At 37.0% G+C, this 16,632-nt stretch overlaps 2 protein-coding genes across 2 annotated transcripts; both read right to left on the bottom strand.

Moving 5' to 3' along the window:
- Positions 1 to 720: 720 nt before the first annotated feature.
- Positions 721 to 12,788, bottom strand: LOC143036348 (uncharacterized). The gene is made up of 2 exons (XM_076203596.1): positions 12,212 to 12,788; positions 721 to 824 (listed from the first exon to the last, which is right to left on the bottom strand). The coding sequence occupies exons 1-2, from the start codon at positions 12,786 to 12,788 to the stop codon at positions 721 to 723; spliced, it is 681 nt and encodes a 226-aa protein (XP_076059711.1).
- Positions 12,789 to 13,690: 902 nt separating this feature from the next.
- On the bottom strand, positions 13,691 to 14,437 carry LOC143036347 (serine/threonine-protein kinase Chk1-like). Its single transcript, XM_076203595.1, has one exon. The coding sequence runs from the start codon at positions 14,435 to 14,437 to the stop codon at positions 13,691 to 13,693; it is 747 nt and encodes a 248-aa protein (XP_076059710.1).
- Between the last annotated feature and the right edge of the window lie 2,195 nt (positions 14,438 to 16,632).

The following is a 16,632-nucleotide window of genomic DNA, read 5'->3' as shown; positions in this document are numbered from 1 at the left end:
CTTGTAATGTGGGAATGTGTGTCCTCTATTAAGACGGAAAGGGCAACCGGGACAACCTCCCGAAGTGTGATGGCTACATTAACGTGGCAGGTTTTAACCTGACCGAGGCACAAAAGGCCCTCTTAAATTTAGGTCTTAAGTGTCATTATCTGAAGAAACCTAACCCAGAAGCGAAAAGGATTGAGACAGAAACACTTATAGACCGCCTCCAGAAACTTAAGCACGAAGGTAAAGTTGACCTTGTTCCCACCGTTGTTGACGAATTGGTTGGTGAGTTGGGCCGACAACGCAGCACTTTCTCTAGTACAATTCTAAACAAATCCCTACGGGAAGCTGCCAAGGAATTACGTGAGAGAGAAGACATCATCATAAGAAAAGGGGATAAGTCGGCCGTCTACGTCCTTATGAAGAGAGATGAAAATTTGGTCAAAATGGACAACATCTTAAGTGACCTAACCAAATTTGAAAATCTAACTGAAGCTCCAACAGATATTTTAAAAGAAAAACGAGTTGTTAGTATGATAAGAAGAGCTATTAAACTTCTGCAAGAAATAAATTTTCCCAAATCATTGGAGACTTTAAGCCTTGGTATTATTATGGAACTGTTAGAAGCCACAAACTTGGCAATCCCCTCAGGCCCTTAATATGACAAATGACATTACCCACCTATTGGATGGCTAAAATCTTAAACAATATATTAACTCCGTTGATTCCCACTGGTTACTCCTTGAAGTCTGCTACCGAGTTCATTGAGATCCTGAGAACTTCTGATCCTGACGAAGACATTGCATCTGTGGATGTGGAGAGCCTCTTCACACACGTTCCTGTCGAAGAAACAATAGAAATCATCTTGGATAACGCCCCCTTTCAATACCCGAAAGATTATTGAAGGAGATACTAGAAGCACGTACGATGGAGGCACCTTTCCTCTGACACAGAGGGGAACTCTTCCGTCAAGTGGATGATGTTGCGATGGGATCACCCCTTGGTGTCCTATTTGCCAACGTGTACATGGCTGTTGTAGAAACTAGGACCGTCAATAGTCATCATAGACCGAGGATCTACGCCAGATATATCGATGATATCTTCATTTCCGTCAGAGAAAGCAACGATACCAGGAAGTTAGCAGACGCCCTCAAAGCCAATTCAGTCCTCAATTTTACCATTGAAGAGAGTAAGGACAAAACCCTTCCCTTCCTTGATGTCCTTGTCGAAAAGAAAGAGAAAGATTACGTTACTTCTGTCTTCACAAAAGATACCGATGTTGGGCAATGCCTAAATGCCAGGGGAGATTGTCCAGATTCTTATAAGAGGTCTATAGTTGGTCCTTACGTTAGGAGGACCTTCTTCCATTGCAGGACGTGGAAAGCTGTTCATACAGAACGTGTAAGGCAGGTGTTAACTAATAATGGCTTCTCTTGTAACACCATAGAAGATGTCATTGGGAAGAATATGGAAGAGTTTCACGCGCGAGTCAAGACCACTGCTGATAACGCGGAGAAAACCATAATGATATACCATAAATTAGATTTTGGCACGGCTTACAGACAGGAAGCCGATACTCTTCGTAGGATTATCTCTAGAGGTGTTACACCCAAGGAGCCCTAGGAAAGGGTCTCACTTAAAGTCTTCGGCCGTCCTAACCTGATTGTCTCCCTCATTATGAAAAGCAGCACCGTCCCCGAGTGTCCAAAGGAACTTAAAACCGGCGTAGTATATGAATTTAAATGTTCTGAAGGGGCACCCTCACGACCTTAAGAAGACGACTGCAAGCTCACCGTAACAATGGAGCCATCCACCAGCATTTTGTTGATGCCCACGATAAGAAGCCGCCCCTAGTAGATCTCATAAGAGACACAACGATCAACCACCAAGATAACAATTGTGGAAGTTTGGTAGTAGCTGAGGGAGTGAGCATCGCTTTACAAAAGCCTGTTTTAAATGTACAGATATCATCTGATTATGTCCTCCCCTCCAGTAGAAAATACAGGCCTGTACGGGACACAAGCTGACATGGCGATTGTGTCTAGACTACCATGACAGAATCCCACATCGGGAGGTTGTCCCGGTTGCCCTTTCCGTCTTAATAGAGGAGACAGATTCCCACATTACAAGTTACCTCTCCCTGCCGTTTTTACTCGACCTTATAGACCCTTGTTTGTCTTTATGGATCCGGGACATAATCCCTCCCGGACACAATCCCCCCGGACAATATCCCTCCTGGACAGAATCCCTCCACAAAAGTGAGCGGGCTGGACAAAATCCCCCCACATCATTCAGATTAGCAGCTCTCCTATTATATACTATCACATGCAAAGCAACTATCTTACCTCACATTACCGAGGTGCTAATGCATACAGTACAGACATTTATATACTTGTTTGAATAAATCATTTATGAAAAAAGTTTTTTGCTTCACTACTACACCTTACAAATATATGTGAAAATATTATATACCTTAAAATATATAAATAAAAATATACATATACAGTCAAATACTGTATGAGAATATATATTAAAATACATTAATATATAAATACATTAATATATTAAAATACATAAATAAACATATACTCTAGGAGGGATTCTGTCCAGGGGGGATATTGTCTTGGGGGGATTCTGTCCAGGAGGGATATTGTCCGGAGGGATTTTGTCCGGGGGGATTGTGTCCAGGAGGGATTATGTCCGGACACCGTATTTATGTAGTGTATTACCATTGCATTTGTAATGGTTGGAACAGCTGTTGGAAAAATGGATCAACATTCTGAAGCCTTTCACTATTTCCTACTGAGATTGAATCATGAAGAAAAATGGAAATACAGAGAGTTAGACATTTTCTTTTAAAATCATTGACGCCACTTGTGCTTCAGCATTTAACAGAAATAGTTTACGAGAAAGACTTTGCCCAAAACGTACATACACACACACACACACACACACACACACACACACACACACACACACACACACACACACACACACATATATATATATATATATATATATGTATGTATGTAATGTGTGTATAATATATGATGCATATGTGTACATATATATATAATTATATATATATATATATATATGTGTGTGTGTGTGTGTGTGTGTGTGTGTGTGTGTGTGTTTATATACATGTGTTTATATATATAATATATATATATATATATATATATATATATATATATATATATATATATATATATATATACATGTGCAAGCAATCACATCACTGTGATACAAAAATGCAAAATAACCACAGGAGACAGGAAACTTGTAGACATTAAGTACTTTAGTATATTACATATTCAGACTAAATGAAAGAGATACAGAGTTGTGTTTAATTCTAAGTATCAGGTGGCAACCATAGGGGGGACGGGGGGAGAGAATACAATGTGAGGAGGGGGGATGACCTTACCCCTATCGAACTGACGAATACATAAGAGTCAATCTGGCGGAAAGATCTCGGTGACCATTGGGGCTACCAATTTATCACATTTCAAATGACCATAGATTAAGTTTATATTTTTGTCAAACGTGCCTGATATTAAGCAGGATTCTATAATATTTCTTTATTGAAAGCTTTTTCCTTTAGCTAAAATTGTTGCCTTAGAGCAATCAATATACAACCATCATATTGATTGGTCTAAGGCAACAATTTTAGCTAAAGGAAAAAGCTTGCAAGAAAGAAATATAATAGAATCTTGCTTAATATCAGGCACGTTTGACAAAAATATAAACTTAAGCTATGGTCATTTTAAATGTGATAAATTGATAACCCAAATGGTCACCTAGATCTTTCCGCCAGATTGAACCTTATGTGTTGGTCAGGTCGATAGGGGTAAGGTCATTCCCCCTCCTCACATTGTATTGTCTCCCCCCTTCCCCCCCTATGGTTGCCACCTGATACTTATATTTAAACCCTACTCTGTATCTCTGTCATTTAGTCTGAAGATGTAATATACGAAAGTACTTACTGTCTACAAGTTTCCTTTCTCCTGTGGTTATTTTGCATATATATATATATATATATATATATATATATATATATATATATATATATATATATATATATATGTATATATATTTGTTACAAACTCCGTGGTGTATGTTAGAACTGAGAGAAGTTTTTGAAAAATTTAGTGAACCTGTGACGGAAACTTGAAACGGTTTTCGCTAGACTAGGGATATACCAGAAACCACAGGATGTAATATTAATAATAAAAAAGACAAATGAGAGACTTGTAGAGACACTATTTTTTGGCAAGTTGTTTTATGAATAAATATATTAATAAGAGATTTTTTTTTTTTTTTTCAAAGACTGATAACAAACGGGTGATAAGTTTATAAGAATTAAGTTAGTGTATGATACTTTCTTTCCATATGTAGCAAAGAAAATATTATACACAGAAGATTTACAAAGCCGAACACAAGTCTTAGGGTAGAAAATAACGCTTCCCTAACTAATACATTCTAGGCTATATCTCACTTTCCCTTGCTAATACATCCTATGCTAAATATCACTTTCCTTTACTAAAACATCCTATGATAAATAACACTTGAGTGGTCAGGATTGACAAATAGAAACTGTTCATTTACTACTAAATAAAGAACTCAGGTATGGGATTCCAACGGGACAACCAAGCATCGAGACAGGAGGGGTGTACATAGTAGATAGACCTTGGGCAAAAGAAAGCTTATATGATAATAAATAATGACTATAATGTTGTGAGCAGGGGAGGGAGTGAGGGGGGTGACAGGTGAATGTAAATTTTTGTTCTTTTTCTGTTTTTGTTAGAGTAGGACATCATACCTCTTCTCTAAATTTTTTTGTTGTCCTAGCTAGCTAATTAAAATGTTTGATTTTAGTGTGAAAGAAGCACGCATTTCAGTTTTCCCATATGGGGTTTTAATTAATTTTTAATTAGATTTTTTTTGTGTGTGATATTTTGTTAGTTTGAGTTTATCGCGCGTACTTAATTCATTTCTATATTATATTTAACACGTTTTTATAATTTTTTTGGAACGTGTGACTAAGTGGTGGCCATGTGCCGTGAAGGTTAATTCAAAGTTTCGTGTCATCTATTATATTACCTTTTGAATATGTCACACATGTTCTCGTGTATATATATATATATATATATATATATATATATATATATATATGTAATATTTATAATAAGAACACGGGTACGTGTGTTTACTTATGCAAAGTAGACCACTTGGAATAAGAAACTAATGAAGCAGAGCGCTTTCGTATATTACATCTTCATTACAAAAAGTACTTTTTGCACTGAAGATGTAATATACGAAAGCGTTCTTCTTTGTTAGTTTCTTTTTCCAAGTGGTCTACTTTGCATATGTATATATACATATATATATATATATATATATATATATATATATATATATATATATATATATATATATATGATGAAGATGGAAAAAGAAGTCACAGGTCTAGTTCCGAATTATTTAGTTTATTCCTGACCAGTTTTGCTCTATGCTTTTTCAGAGGAATGTGAACAACCATAGAGCGAAACCGGTCAGGAATAAACTCAAACTCGGAACTAGACCCGTGACTTTTTTCCATCATCATCAACTTGTCACAATGTCCCAGCATGTATATATATGTATAGGTATTTATGTATGTATATGTATACAGTATGTATTTATGTATGTATATATGTATATGTGTGTATATATATGTATATTGAGACATTGTGACAAGTTGAAAAAGGTGGAAAAGAGAGTCACGGGTCTCGTTTCGAGTTTATTCCTGACCGGTTTTGCTTGTAGCTTCTTCAAAGGAATGTTACTCTGAGAATAAAGCTGGCAGTATACATAGTTGGTTGACTCCGCGTTCCCTCTTTGTGGGGGTCCGTTGGAGTTTACAAAGAATTAATGAGTGAGGTGTTGATCAACAATGTTACAATTTATAATTTCTTGAGTATAATATGACTTGTGTTAAACCAATAAACCATGTTGTGAAATGTAATTCAAACTAACAAACCAGAAATCGAACACTTGTATGTGTGGGAATAGAGTGTCTGAGGTGTCCTAAAATGTGGCGAAATATCATATTTTGAGTATAGTGTGATTATGTTGTGAGAAGAAACACATATTAACAGAACAGAAATTATTAAACATTTATATGTGATACAAATTAGATTTGAACAAAAGAGTATAGTGTAATCATGTAAGAAGTCATATTATACTCAAGAAATTATATATTGTAACATTCTAGATATATAGTTGCGTATGAAAAGGGATAAATGCACACAATATAAGTAAAATTATTTACCTGGGTCATCAATTTCTTCTTCTGTATGCTGTGACTGACCTTGGCATTTATCTCTGTGAGATTTTAATCTTGACACAATGCCCTGTAGTTCCTGGCTGCAGTCTTTGCATTTAGCTCGGTACCCTTTGCCAGAAGTTGTTAGTAGTTTTTCAAAATAATTCCAGACAGGATCATTTTTTCTGCCTGAAGGAACCACTCTGCCAGGTCCAGAAGACATCCTTCCTGGTTGATTCCAAAGCAGCAACTGACTCAGTGAGAAGCTGCTTACCTAGAACAAGTTTCAACAAGAATCTTGTTGAAACTTGTTGTGGGCTGCACAGTGATATATATACTACATGTAGGCTTATACCGTTCCTTGTATACTTGTGGCAAGTCTATATAACACTGTTCCTTATATTGATATGCTAAAAATGTCCTTTAGCAATCAGATCGCATATCAGATAGCAATTCCACAACATTTAAAATCTATAAAAAAAAATCTATTTAAATCAAATAAATCTGATTAAAAAAAAAAAGATATATCCTTTAAAAGGATAAAAAAAAAAAAAAAAAAAATCGCCAACCCTGGTGTCCACTAACCTCATACAATAATACCTGTTAAGTCCGGCTAAAATTGGCATTTCAAAGCATAACAGTGCCTTGAAAATAGTTTCTTATTTCACTATAAAAGTTTATATTAACTTATACTGCATTGAATAAGTTGATAGTTGATATATTTGTCCTATATACAATGTTAGGTTTCTAGTTTTGATATATTTGTCCAATATAAAATGTTAGGTTACAAAGAAAGCAATGCCTTCGCTAGCGGACCCAGGGATCTGGGTGTGCACGTCCTGTGTGATAGTAGTCCTTCATATATATATATATATATATATATATATATATATAATATATATATGATATATATATATACTGTATATGTGTGTGTGTGTGTGTGTATATATATGTGTATATGTATATATATATATATGTGTGTGTGTGTGTGTACATATATATTTATGTGTGTGTGTGTGTACGTGCTTGCGTGTGCGCACGACTGCATATGTGCCTATATATAACCTATGTATATACACACCTTCCCATTCCCCCATCGTTTTCTGGCAGTTCCTCTCATCACCATTTACCCTTTCCCTTTATTCCATTGCTTACATTCCCATCTCTTTTCATTCTGTTAAATTAATTCAATCTTTTTCATGCCTCAGTGCCAGACTAATTCTCCATCTTTCTAGTCTGTATTCCATTAGGGAGTCTTTTTTTCTCTCTTCTTTCTTGTCGCTAAGCCTTCTCTATTGATATGGTTTCTCTCACTCTTTTTCTCTGCTAAGTTCTCCTGCCCTTTCACAACGTGTCTCTTTTTTACTTTTTTATAAAATAGAGGAAGAGTAGTAGTTCCAAGGGACCAGCATACATTCTATTTTATTTCTCACGTTAAATATGTTTTGGCTAAGTATTAGCATTCTCTTTTGGAGTTTAGCTAAAAGTCGTTCAAGAAATTTTTAGAGACCTGATGCATAGAGATGTCAAAAAGAAAAAAAATATTGGCAATACGCTATACACGGGTGCAACCATAGGTTTATATATATATTTATATATATATATATGTATTTATATATATATATATATATATATATATATATATATATATGCATATGCACACACTTCAACAGATATTTTCTGAATGAAATTATCGTGGCAGTAGACTGTATAAGTAGGAGAAATCTGTTGAATTTATGATGAAAATGAAACATTATTAATTTGTTTTATTTAATTTCATACTGGGAAATAGACCTCTTCGCCATTATCGTATTTCTTTCAATATACAAAAAAAAAGCCTCCGTTCCTACAATTTTCTTATTCTTTGCTGTCAAATGTAAAAGTATGAAAAAACATTGCATTCCAGAAAACTCAATATTCGGCCAAAAGTCTTGACCGGAAGTAACGAGATTCAAAATATTTCGTTTAAGAAGCGGAGATATGGTATTGTTTTCTATTTATTGTAACATTCTTCGTGTTCTTCATATGCAATATAAAGGAGATTTGTCTGTGACAAAAGAGAATCCTAAGAGGGTCAGAATCTGTGTGTTTAACATCCAATGATGTAAGTGAGGATTCACTCGAGTACTTTAAGGGAGATATCTCCTACATTAGCATTAAATTAAATATATACTATTTGTTATTACTATTTGTATTAATATGATCATTATAATTATTATTAATATAACTTTTTTTTTCAGAGAGGTTTTTGCTGACTATTTCTTCCAAAAAAAATTGTATGTAGTCTTGTATGGCTGTTTTTTGAAAACTTTAAAAAGAAAAAATAGATATACAAATAAAGCTTTATTTGTATATGACGAAACTAACGGTATTGATAATAATAAAAACTATATTAATAATTACAATAATCATAATAATGAAAACCATATTAATAACTATGAATAATGGAAATGATGATTATAGTAATAACAATAATAATCATAATAAAGATAATAGTAATAATAATATTAGTAATGACAATAATGATAATATAAATAAAAGCAATAATGATAATAGTAAAATTAATAGAAATTAAGATAACATTAAAATAACGATAATAATGTAATGGAAATAAAAATAATCTGAGTATATAAAAAAGAATAGATAAAATACATTTATTTAAGGCTCAGTAGTGTGAAAACTATAAAATACTTCTGGATAAAAGTAGAAATAAAAAGACGTTTACTTAAACAATTTCAATACACAAGGCTGAGTACCCCCGAGAATAATATCCAAAAATTCAACACAAAGGGATTACCAAACCAAGCGGCAGTCATTGCAAAGAACCGAATGTTTACTAAGACGTCGGATTCCCCCTGCGGAAATAAAAGTTCACTTTCCGCTTGATGTGATGCTTGTTAGCAATCAGTTACCCAAAAGATCTTGAATACATATCATTACATTCTCTTTGTTTTAGCCCAGTGGCTTGATAAAAATGGCGTATAGTCAGACGAAAGCTTGATAAGCTTATGTGTATTGTGTGTGTCAGTGTGCGCGTGTCTGCGCGATTCACCATGGTCTTTGGATCACGTGTTGGACTCGTGATCGACAGCTGTTTCCCTCCCGGAAGAGAGCTCAGAGCTCGTATATGACCGATATATGGGCAATGCTGTTACCTTACACGCACGCACACACACACACCCAACTCCCCGCCCACGAGAGTTGGAATGACAACCTGTAGCGCAGCGATGCTGAAATTATTTCAGCCCTGGGCGGGATTCGAACCCGGACCTCAGTAGTGTCAGTCGGGAACTCTACCAACTGTGCCACGAATTGTGTGCGAGTGTGTATATGTGTGTGAATGAGGGTTTGGGTGGGTGTGTTGATTGGGTGTGGCTGTGCATTATTGAACGACTAAAGGTTAGATTAGGTTAGGTTAGGTCAAGTTCGATTAGGTTACATTAGGTTAGACCAGGTTACATTAGGTTAGACCAGGTTACATTAGGTTAGACCAGGTTACATTAGGTTAGACCAGGTTACATTAGGTTAGACCAGGTTCCATTAGGTTAGACCAGGTTCCATTAGGTTAGACCAGGTTCCATTAGGTTAGACCAGGTTCCATTAGGTTAGACCAGGTTCCATTAGGTTAGACCAGGTTCCATTAGGTTAGACCAGGTTACATTAGGTTAGACCAGGTCACATTAGGTTAGACCAGGTCACATTAGGTTAGACCAGGTCACATTAGGTTAGACCAGGTCACATTAGGTTAGACCAGGTCACATTAGGTTAGACCAGGTCACATTAGGTTAGACCAGGTCACATTAGGTTAGACCAGGTCACATTAGGTTAGACCAGGTTCCATTAGGTTAGACCAGGTTCCATTAGGTTAGACCAGGTTCCATTAGGTTAGACCAGGTTCCATTAGGTTAGACCAGGTTCCATTAGGTTAGACCAGGTTCCATTAGGTTAGACCAGGTTCCATTAGGTTAGACCAGGTTCCATTAGGTTAGACCAGGTTCCATTAGGTTAGACCAGGTTCCATTAGGTTAGACCAGGTTACATTAGGTTAGACCAGGTCACATTAGGTTAGACCAGGTCACATTAGGTTAGACCAGGTCACATTAGGTTAGACCAGGTCACATTAGGTTAGACCAGGTCACATTAGGTTAGACCAGGTCACATTAGGTTAGACCAGGTCACATTAGGTTAGACCAGGTCACATTAGGTTAGACCAGGTCACATTAGGTTAGACCAGGTTACATTAGATTAGACCAGGTTACATTAGGTTAGACCAGGTTACATTAGGTTAGACCAGGTTACATTAGGTTAGGCTAAATTGGGTTAGGTTAGGCTAAATTGGGTTAGGTTAGGCTAAATTGGGTTAGGTTAGGCTAAATTGGGTTAGGTTAAATTAGATTAGGTTAGATTAAGTTAGATTAAGTTAGATTAGGTTAGGTTAAGTTAGATTAAGTTAGATTACGTTAGATTAAGTTAGATTAGGTTAGGTTAAGTTAGATTAAGTTAGATTAAGTTAGATTAAGTTAGATTACGTTAGGTTAAGTTAGATTAAGTTAGATTAGGATAGGTTGGGTTTGAGTAAGGTTTGGATAGGTTAGGTTAGGTTTGGATAGAATAGGTGATTAGGACAGGTTAGGTTAGTTTAGGCTAGACTAGGTTAGGTTAAGTTACATAACATAAAAATGAAGGAGACTGTAAAAGATCATAAGGTCTACACTAGGCAGTTCCATGTCCATTACCACCTGTCATCCCCATCCATAAAGTTGTCTAACCTTCTCTTAAAACAACCGATAGTTTCAGCGCTCAATATAAGGTTACTAGGTCTATTTCATTCGTTTACCACTCTATTGGTAAACCAGTTCTTACTATTTCCTTCTTAAATCTAAAATTGTCCAATTTAAACTCGTTATTGCTAGTTCTGCCTTGTCTTATTATGATGACCTTGTCATCACCCTTGTTAAAGCCCGTGTCCACTTGAACACCTCTATTATATCACCCCGCACTCTACGTCTTTCTAGTGTAAATTAAGGTGCCTAAGCCTATCCACGTAAGGTATATTTCTGAGCCCGTGTATCATTTTGGTCATTCTCCTCTACTGATTCTAGTGAATTTATATTAATTCATAACACGGAGACAAGAACTGTATCACATGGTCGAGGATTGGTCTTACTAGCACCTGATAAAGTTTGATAACTACATCTGCACTTTTATTAGTAACGGTCCTAGCAATAAAGCCTAATGCTTTGTTAGTTCTTTTTCTGGACCTAATGCACTGTTTCTTGGACTTAAGCTCAGGACTCAAACACTTCCAAGTCTCTCGCACTCGGTATTCTCTAAAAATGTGTTATCTAAGCTATATCTTCATTGTGGGCGGTGTAAACCTACGTTTAACACACTGCACTTTGAGATATTGAAGTCCATTTGCCATTTCACTGAATATGTGAACAATTTGTTAAGATCTTCCTACAGTTTCCCGAAGTCTTCTCCTGACCTGATTTGGCATCCAATTTTAGTGTCGTCCGCAAACTTACTTCTTTCTTTTCCTGTTGACGTTTCCCATTTTCAAATGGGGTCGCCGTTCCTTGCTAGTCGCTTCCACTGGCTTCGGTCCATCACCTGCTCCTCCTCCAGCTGTTTCTCCTTAAGGTCCTCTCTCAGTCTGTCCTTCCAGCGCAGCTTGGGTCTCCCTCGCCTGCGTCTGCCCTGTACCTCCATCTCCATCACTCTCCTTCCCACGTAGTCTTCATCTCTTCTCTTCACATGGCCGAACCAATGTAATCTGCTTCCCTGCGCTTTCGCCGACGCCTCCACTACTTTCACAGTACCCCGGATCCTATCATTTTTTATCCTATCCAATCTCGTCACCCCACACATTCACCTCAACATCCTCATTTATGCGACGTCCAGCTTCCTTTCTTGTACCTTTTTCAGCGCCCATGTCTCCACTCCCTACAACAACGCTGGTCTCACTACTGTCTTGTACACCCTTTCTTTGTACTCTGGCGCTTATCTTTTTGTCACATAGCACCCCTGATACTCTCCGCCAATTGTTCCACGCCAACTTGATCCTGTAGTCAATCTCTTTTTCTAGATCTCCATCCTCCGATACAGAAGGTCTGAGGTATTTGAAGGCCTTCACTCTCGGCAGTTTGTGGTCCTGCATGAAAAGGTCGCCTCCCTGAGTCACATTGCACTCCAGGTACTTTGTCTTCCGTCTGCTCACCTTCAGCCCATATTCCTCTAACAAACCCCTCCACAGCTCCAACCACTCCTGTAGTTCTTCGAGACTCTCTGAAACCAACACTATGTCGTCTGCAAAGAGCATACTCCATGGTGCCTCCTTTGTCGCCTCCTCCACTAGCACATTAATAAGGAGGTTAAACAAATAGGGGCGAAGAGTTGACCCCTGGTGAAGTTCAACTCCCGCCGAGAAAGCCTCTGTGGTACTAGCTGCACTTCTCACTCTTGTCCTGGCATCCCTGTACATGTCTTGAGTCATCCTGACATACTTCTCTTTCACTCCGTTCGACCTCGTACTCCGCCACACCTCACTTCTCAGAACTCGATCACTAATAATACCATTGCCCAAGTCGTTTATATACAATTTAGGTTAGGTTATATTTGGTTAGGTTAGGTCAGGTGACGGTAGGTTAGGTTAGATTAGGTGATGTTACGAAGGTTAGGTTAGGTGAGGTTTAGTTCAGTTAGGTTCAGGTTAAATTTGGCGAGGTTAGGCTAAGTGAGGTGAGGTGAGGTTAGGTCACATTAGTTGAGGTTATATTACTCTACGTTACGTTACGCAACATTAATATGATGATTCAATCGCAACAGCTCGTAATGTCTTCTATATCTCACCAAAAGGATACACACACGAAGTTAAAATCACCGTCAAACTTACAGATATACACCGGCTTCACACACGTAAACACACAACAGCCAATAGCCACACAGACATTTGCTTTTGTATAGAGAGTAATAAAGAGAGAGTGAAATAGAGAGCAAACAGTGAAATATAAAAACACAAGCTGAAGTGTCATTCAACAATTTTGTCCACACAGTTCACGTGTTCACCACACCACTAAACAATTTTTTGATAAATTCTTCCACTGTGGAACTTCAACACTTCTGAATTTTTTTCACTTTGTTGGATGACAGAGCTATTCATTACTTATATATATTTCTAGATGCAAAGGGACAATTTTATTCAGCTGAGGGGAAACCCCGATATCTAAGGGCTATAGATAAAGCCGTGCCAAATGTATTAGGCAGTGATTTGACGTTTCAATATTTCTCTTTTCGAATTTATTGTAGATACTTCTTGTTAATCATGCAACTTTTATATTAACCAAGAATCCATGAGTTTTGGTCAATTTCGCAAATAGTCGCTCTTTCCTCGGGATTTTAAACTATAATTCTGTCGATAAGGCGATCAATTCTTCCTGGAATTGATTTCCATGGTTTTTCCTTCCGGATTTCTTCGGCCGAATACGACCAGATCGCGAAGTTCGTGTCCTTTGTCTGAGGGATCTTCCAGGGATTTTGACCAGTTACGAGTCTGAAGAGCACAATGCCGCAGGCCCACACGTCGTTGGGCTCTCCCAAATATCGTCCTGTGAAGACTTCGGGGGCGATGTAGGCTGAAGTCCCGCAGATTCTTGTCAGGTACTCGCCTTTGACGAACTCGCCAGCAAGCCCGAAGTCTCCAATTTTAAGGTCGTCGTTCTTAGTTAAAAAGAGATTGTCTGGTTTCAAATCTCTGTGTACGATATTTCTGGAGTGTATATATTTGACTCCTTCGATAAGTTGCTTAAAGTAGAATCTAGCCCTTCTCTCTGAGACTCCTTTGGAGCCGATTCTGTCCTCCAGTGTTTCGCCGTCGACATATTCCAGGAAAACGTACAGGTTTTCTGAATCCTTGTGTTCGCCAAGGAAGGCTACCACGTTGTTATGTTTCAGTTTTCGATGAATTTTTATTTCTTCGAGTTGTCGTTCAATATTATAAATCTTGATGGTTTTCTTGGCGCAAAGGAATTCAGAAGAAACGTATTTCACGAGCTTGACGGTGGCAAATCCGCCTCTTCCGAGGTGACGAACTTCTTTCCACCTTATTTGTGATTCAAAATTGATAGAGGCTTTCAGTTTCTTCATAGTACGTAAATTTTCATTTTTCAATTCCGAAAATTTCCTTTTGTTTGAATGCATCACGGACCTTTTAATCTTATCCTGACGATGATGAGGCTCCGTAAGATGCTTTTGTTTGTCTGATGAGAATACTTTTCATTTGCTTTTTGTACGAGGAGCAGTCCAATCCTTTCGTTAAAGAATCCAAGGAGGACCATTTGCTCCATGACTGTGCACACGCTGACAAAGGCTCTTACTCTTCGGTCAAGATCCCTGAAGTCCCTCAAAATGTCTTCGTGTTCCATGTCGTTGTAGTCTTGCACGTCACTGTAAAGGCTTGAGAAATCGTTCGAGCTCACTTGCACAAAATTATATGATTATTTTTGCGCAGGTGATTCGCGTAGGAGACTGTCCCAGAAAATTTGGATATGTCTTGTAACCAAACAAGTTCCTTCTACGCTTGTGATAAAATTGACAGGTAGTATTCCCTCATTGCACTTGCAGAAATGGCCGTCAGACAATCAAGCCAATAAGAACATTACCATTTCAGTAAACAGTATTAAAGTATTTTGTTGATGGTAACCATTGTTTTTATCCTTGGAGGTTAGGTTAAGTTATATACATACATATATATGTGTATATGTATATAAATATATATATATATATATATATATATATATAATATACACGTATATATATATACATATATTTACATCTATATATACACACACATATATATATATATTTACATATATACACGTATATGTATATATACATATGTACACATATATACACGTATATATATATATATATATACATATATATACACGTATATATATATATAAACATATATATATATATATACACGTATATATATATATATATATATATATATACACGTATACATATATATATATATATATATATATATACACGTATATACATATGTATATATACATATATATGTATATATATATATATATATACATATACGAGTACAGATTGGCCTCTCATTAACGGACTAAAAGGGGGGTAACGGTGTCCGTTGATGTGAATAATCTGTTGATTTGGAGTGTTTTTTGTGTGTGTGTATTGGGGGGGGATCACCTCTTAAGTTCTATAAAATAATAGTATAGTATACGTACATACATATTAATACCAAAATACCTGTAATAATGTAATTAGTATGTACTAATACTAATAATACTTTACTATTGTAATTTTTATTTACCTTATGTGGGGAGAGATGAGTCTTCTTTTTGCCGTGACCGTATAGTGGGACTCAAAGTAGCAACTACTCTGAGTCAGAGGAGCTGCTATACTCCACTACAGGTGCATTACCAGGATGTGTTGGCAGTGAGGGCGAGGTGCCTAGCTGTGGTGACAAAGAGCGCGAGGTGCCTGGCTGTGGTGACTCTGATTCAAAACATTGAAAGTCTGGTTCAGGAGTGGTTTTCCGCTTGAAAAAGGAGTCCAATTTTAACTGTTTCCCTTTCTGATATTGTTCACGAATCAATAATGGGAAACATGGCAAGAAATCCCTCAAGATGATATTCGGGAACTAATCAATAGCATGCCTAGAAGAGTCCTTTCATTGAAAAAAGCAAAGGGGTGTCAACTAAATATTAGTTGTTCACGTTGTGACCATTTATATGTAATTTAATTGTATCAATTGCTTGTTTAATAAATTAAACGATTTCTCTTGGTGTCTATTCCATTGTCATGTCTGTGCATATATATATATATATAAATGTATATATATAAATGTATATAAATGTATATAAATGTATATAAATGTATATATATAAATGTATATATATAATATTTTTCAATAAAACTATTTTTCTTTCGGGATTTCAGAGAAACTAAATAGCATGAAGGATTCTTAAGCTAATATTACGAAAAATGTTCCCATGCTGAAACAGGGAGGGAGTGAGAAGGCCGAAAAAATCTGAAAAGGGAAAGAAAGGAGTAAAGGAGAACGAACGTCAGAAGAGGTAGTGGGAGAGGGAGAGGGAGAGAGCGATGGAGTGGCAGAGAGTGAGAGAGCGAGGGAGAGTGAGAGAGTGAGGGAGATGGAAAGAGCGACGGAGAGAGAAAAAGCGACGGAGTGGGAGAGAACGAGGAAGAGGGGCGGCGAGAGTGAGGGAGAGAGGGACAGAGCGAGGGAGAGGGAAAGAGTGACGGAGAGGGAAAGAGTGGAAGAGAACGAGGAAGAGGGA

Source organism: Oratosquilla oratoria, chromosome 20 (genome assembly GCF_046742065.1).
Source record: "Oratosquilla oratoria isolate Oo_2021 chromosome 20, ASM4674206v1, whole genome shotgun sequence".
NCBI lineage: Eukaryota > Metazoa > Arthropoda > Malacostraca > Stomatopoda > Squillidae > Oratosquilla > Oratosquilla oratoria.
This window is presented reverse-complemented; position numbering and strand designations above follow the sequence as displayed.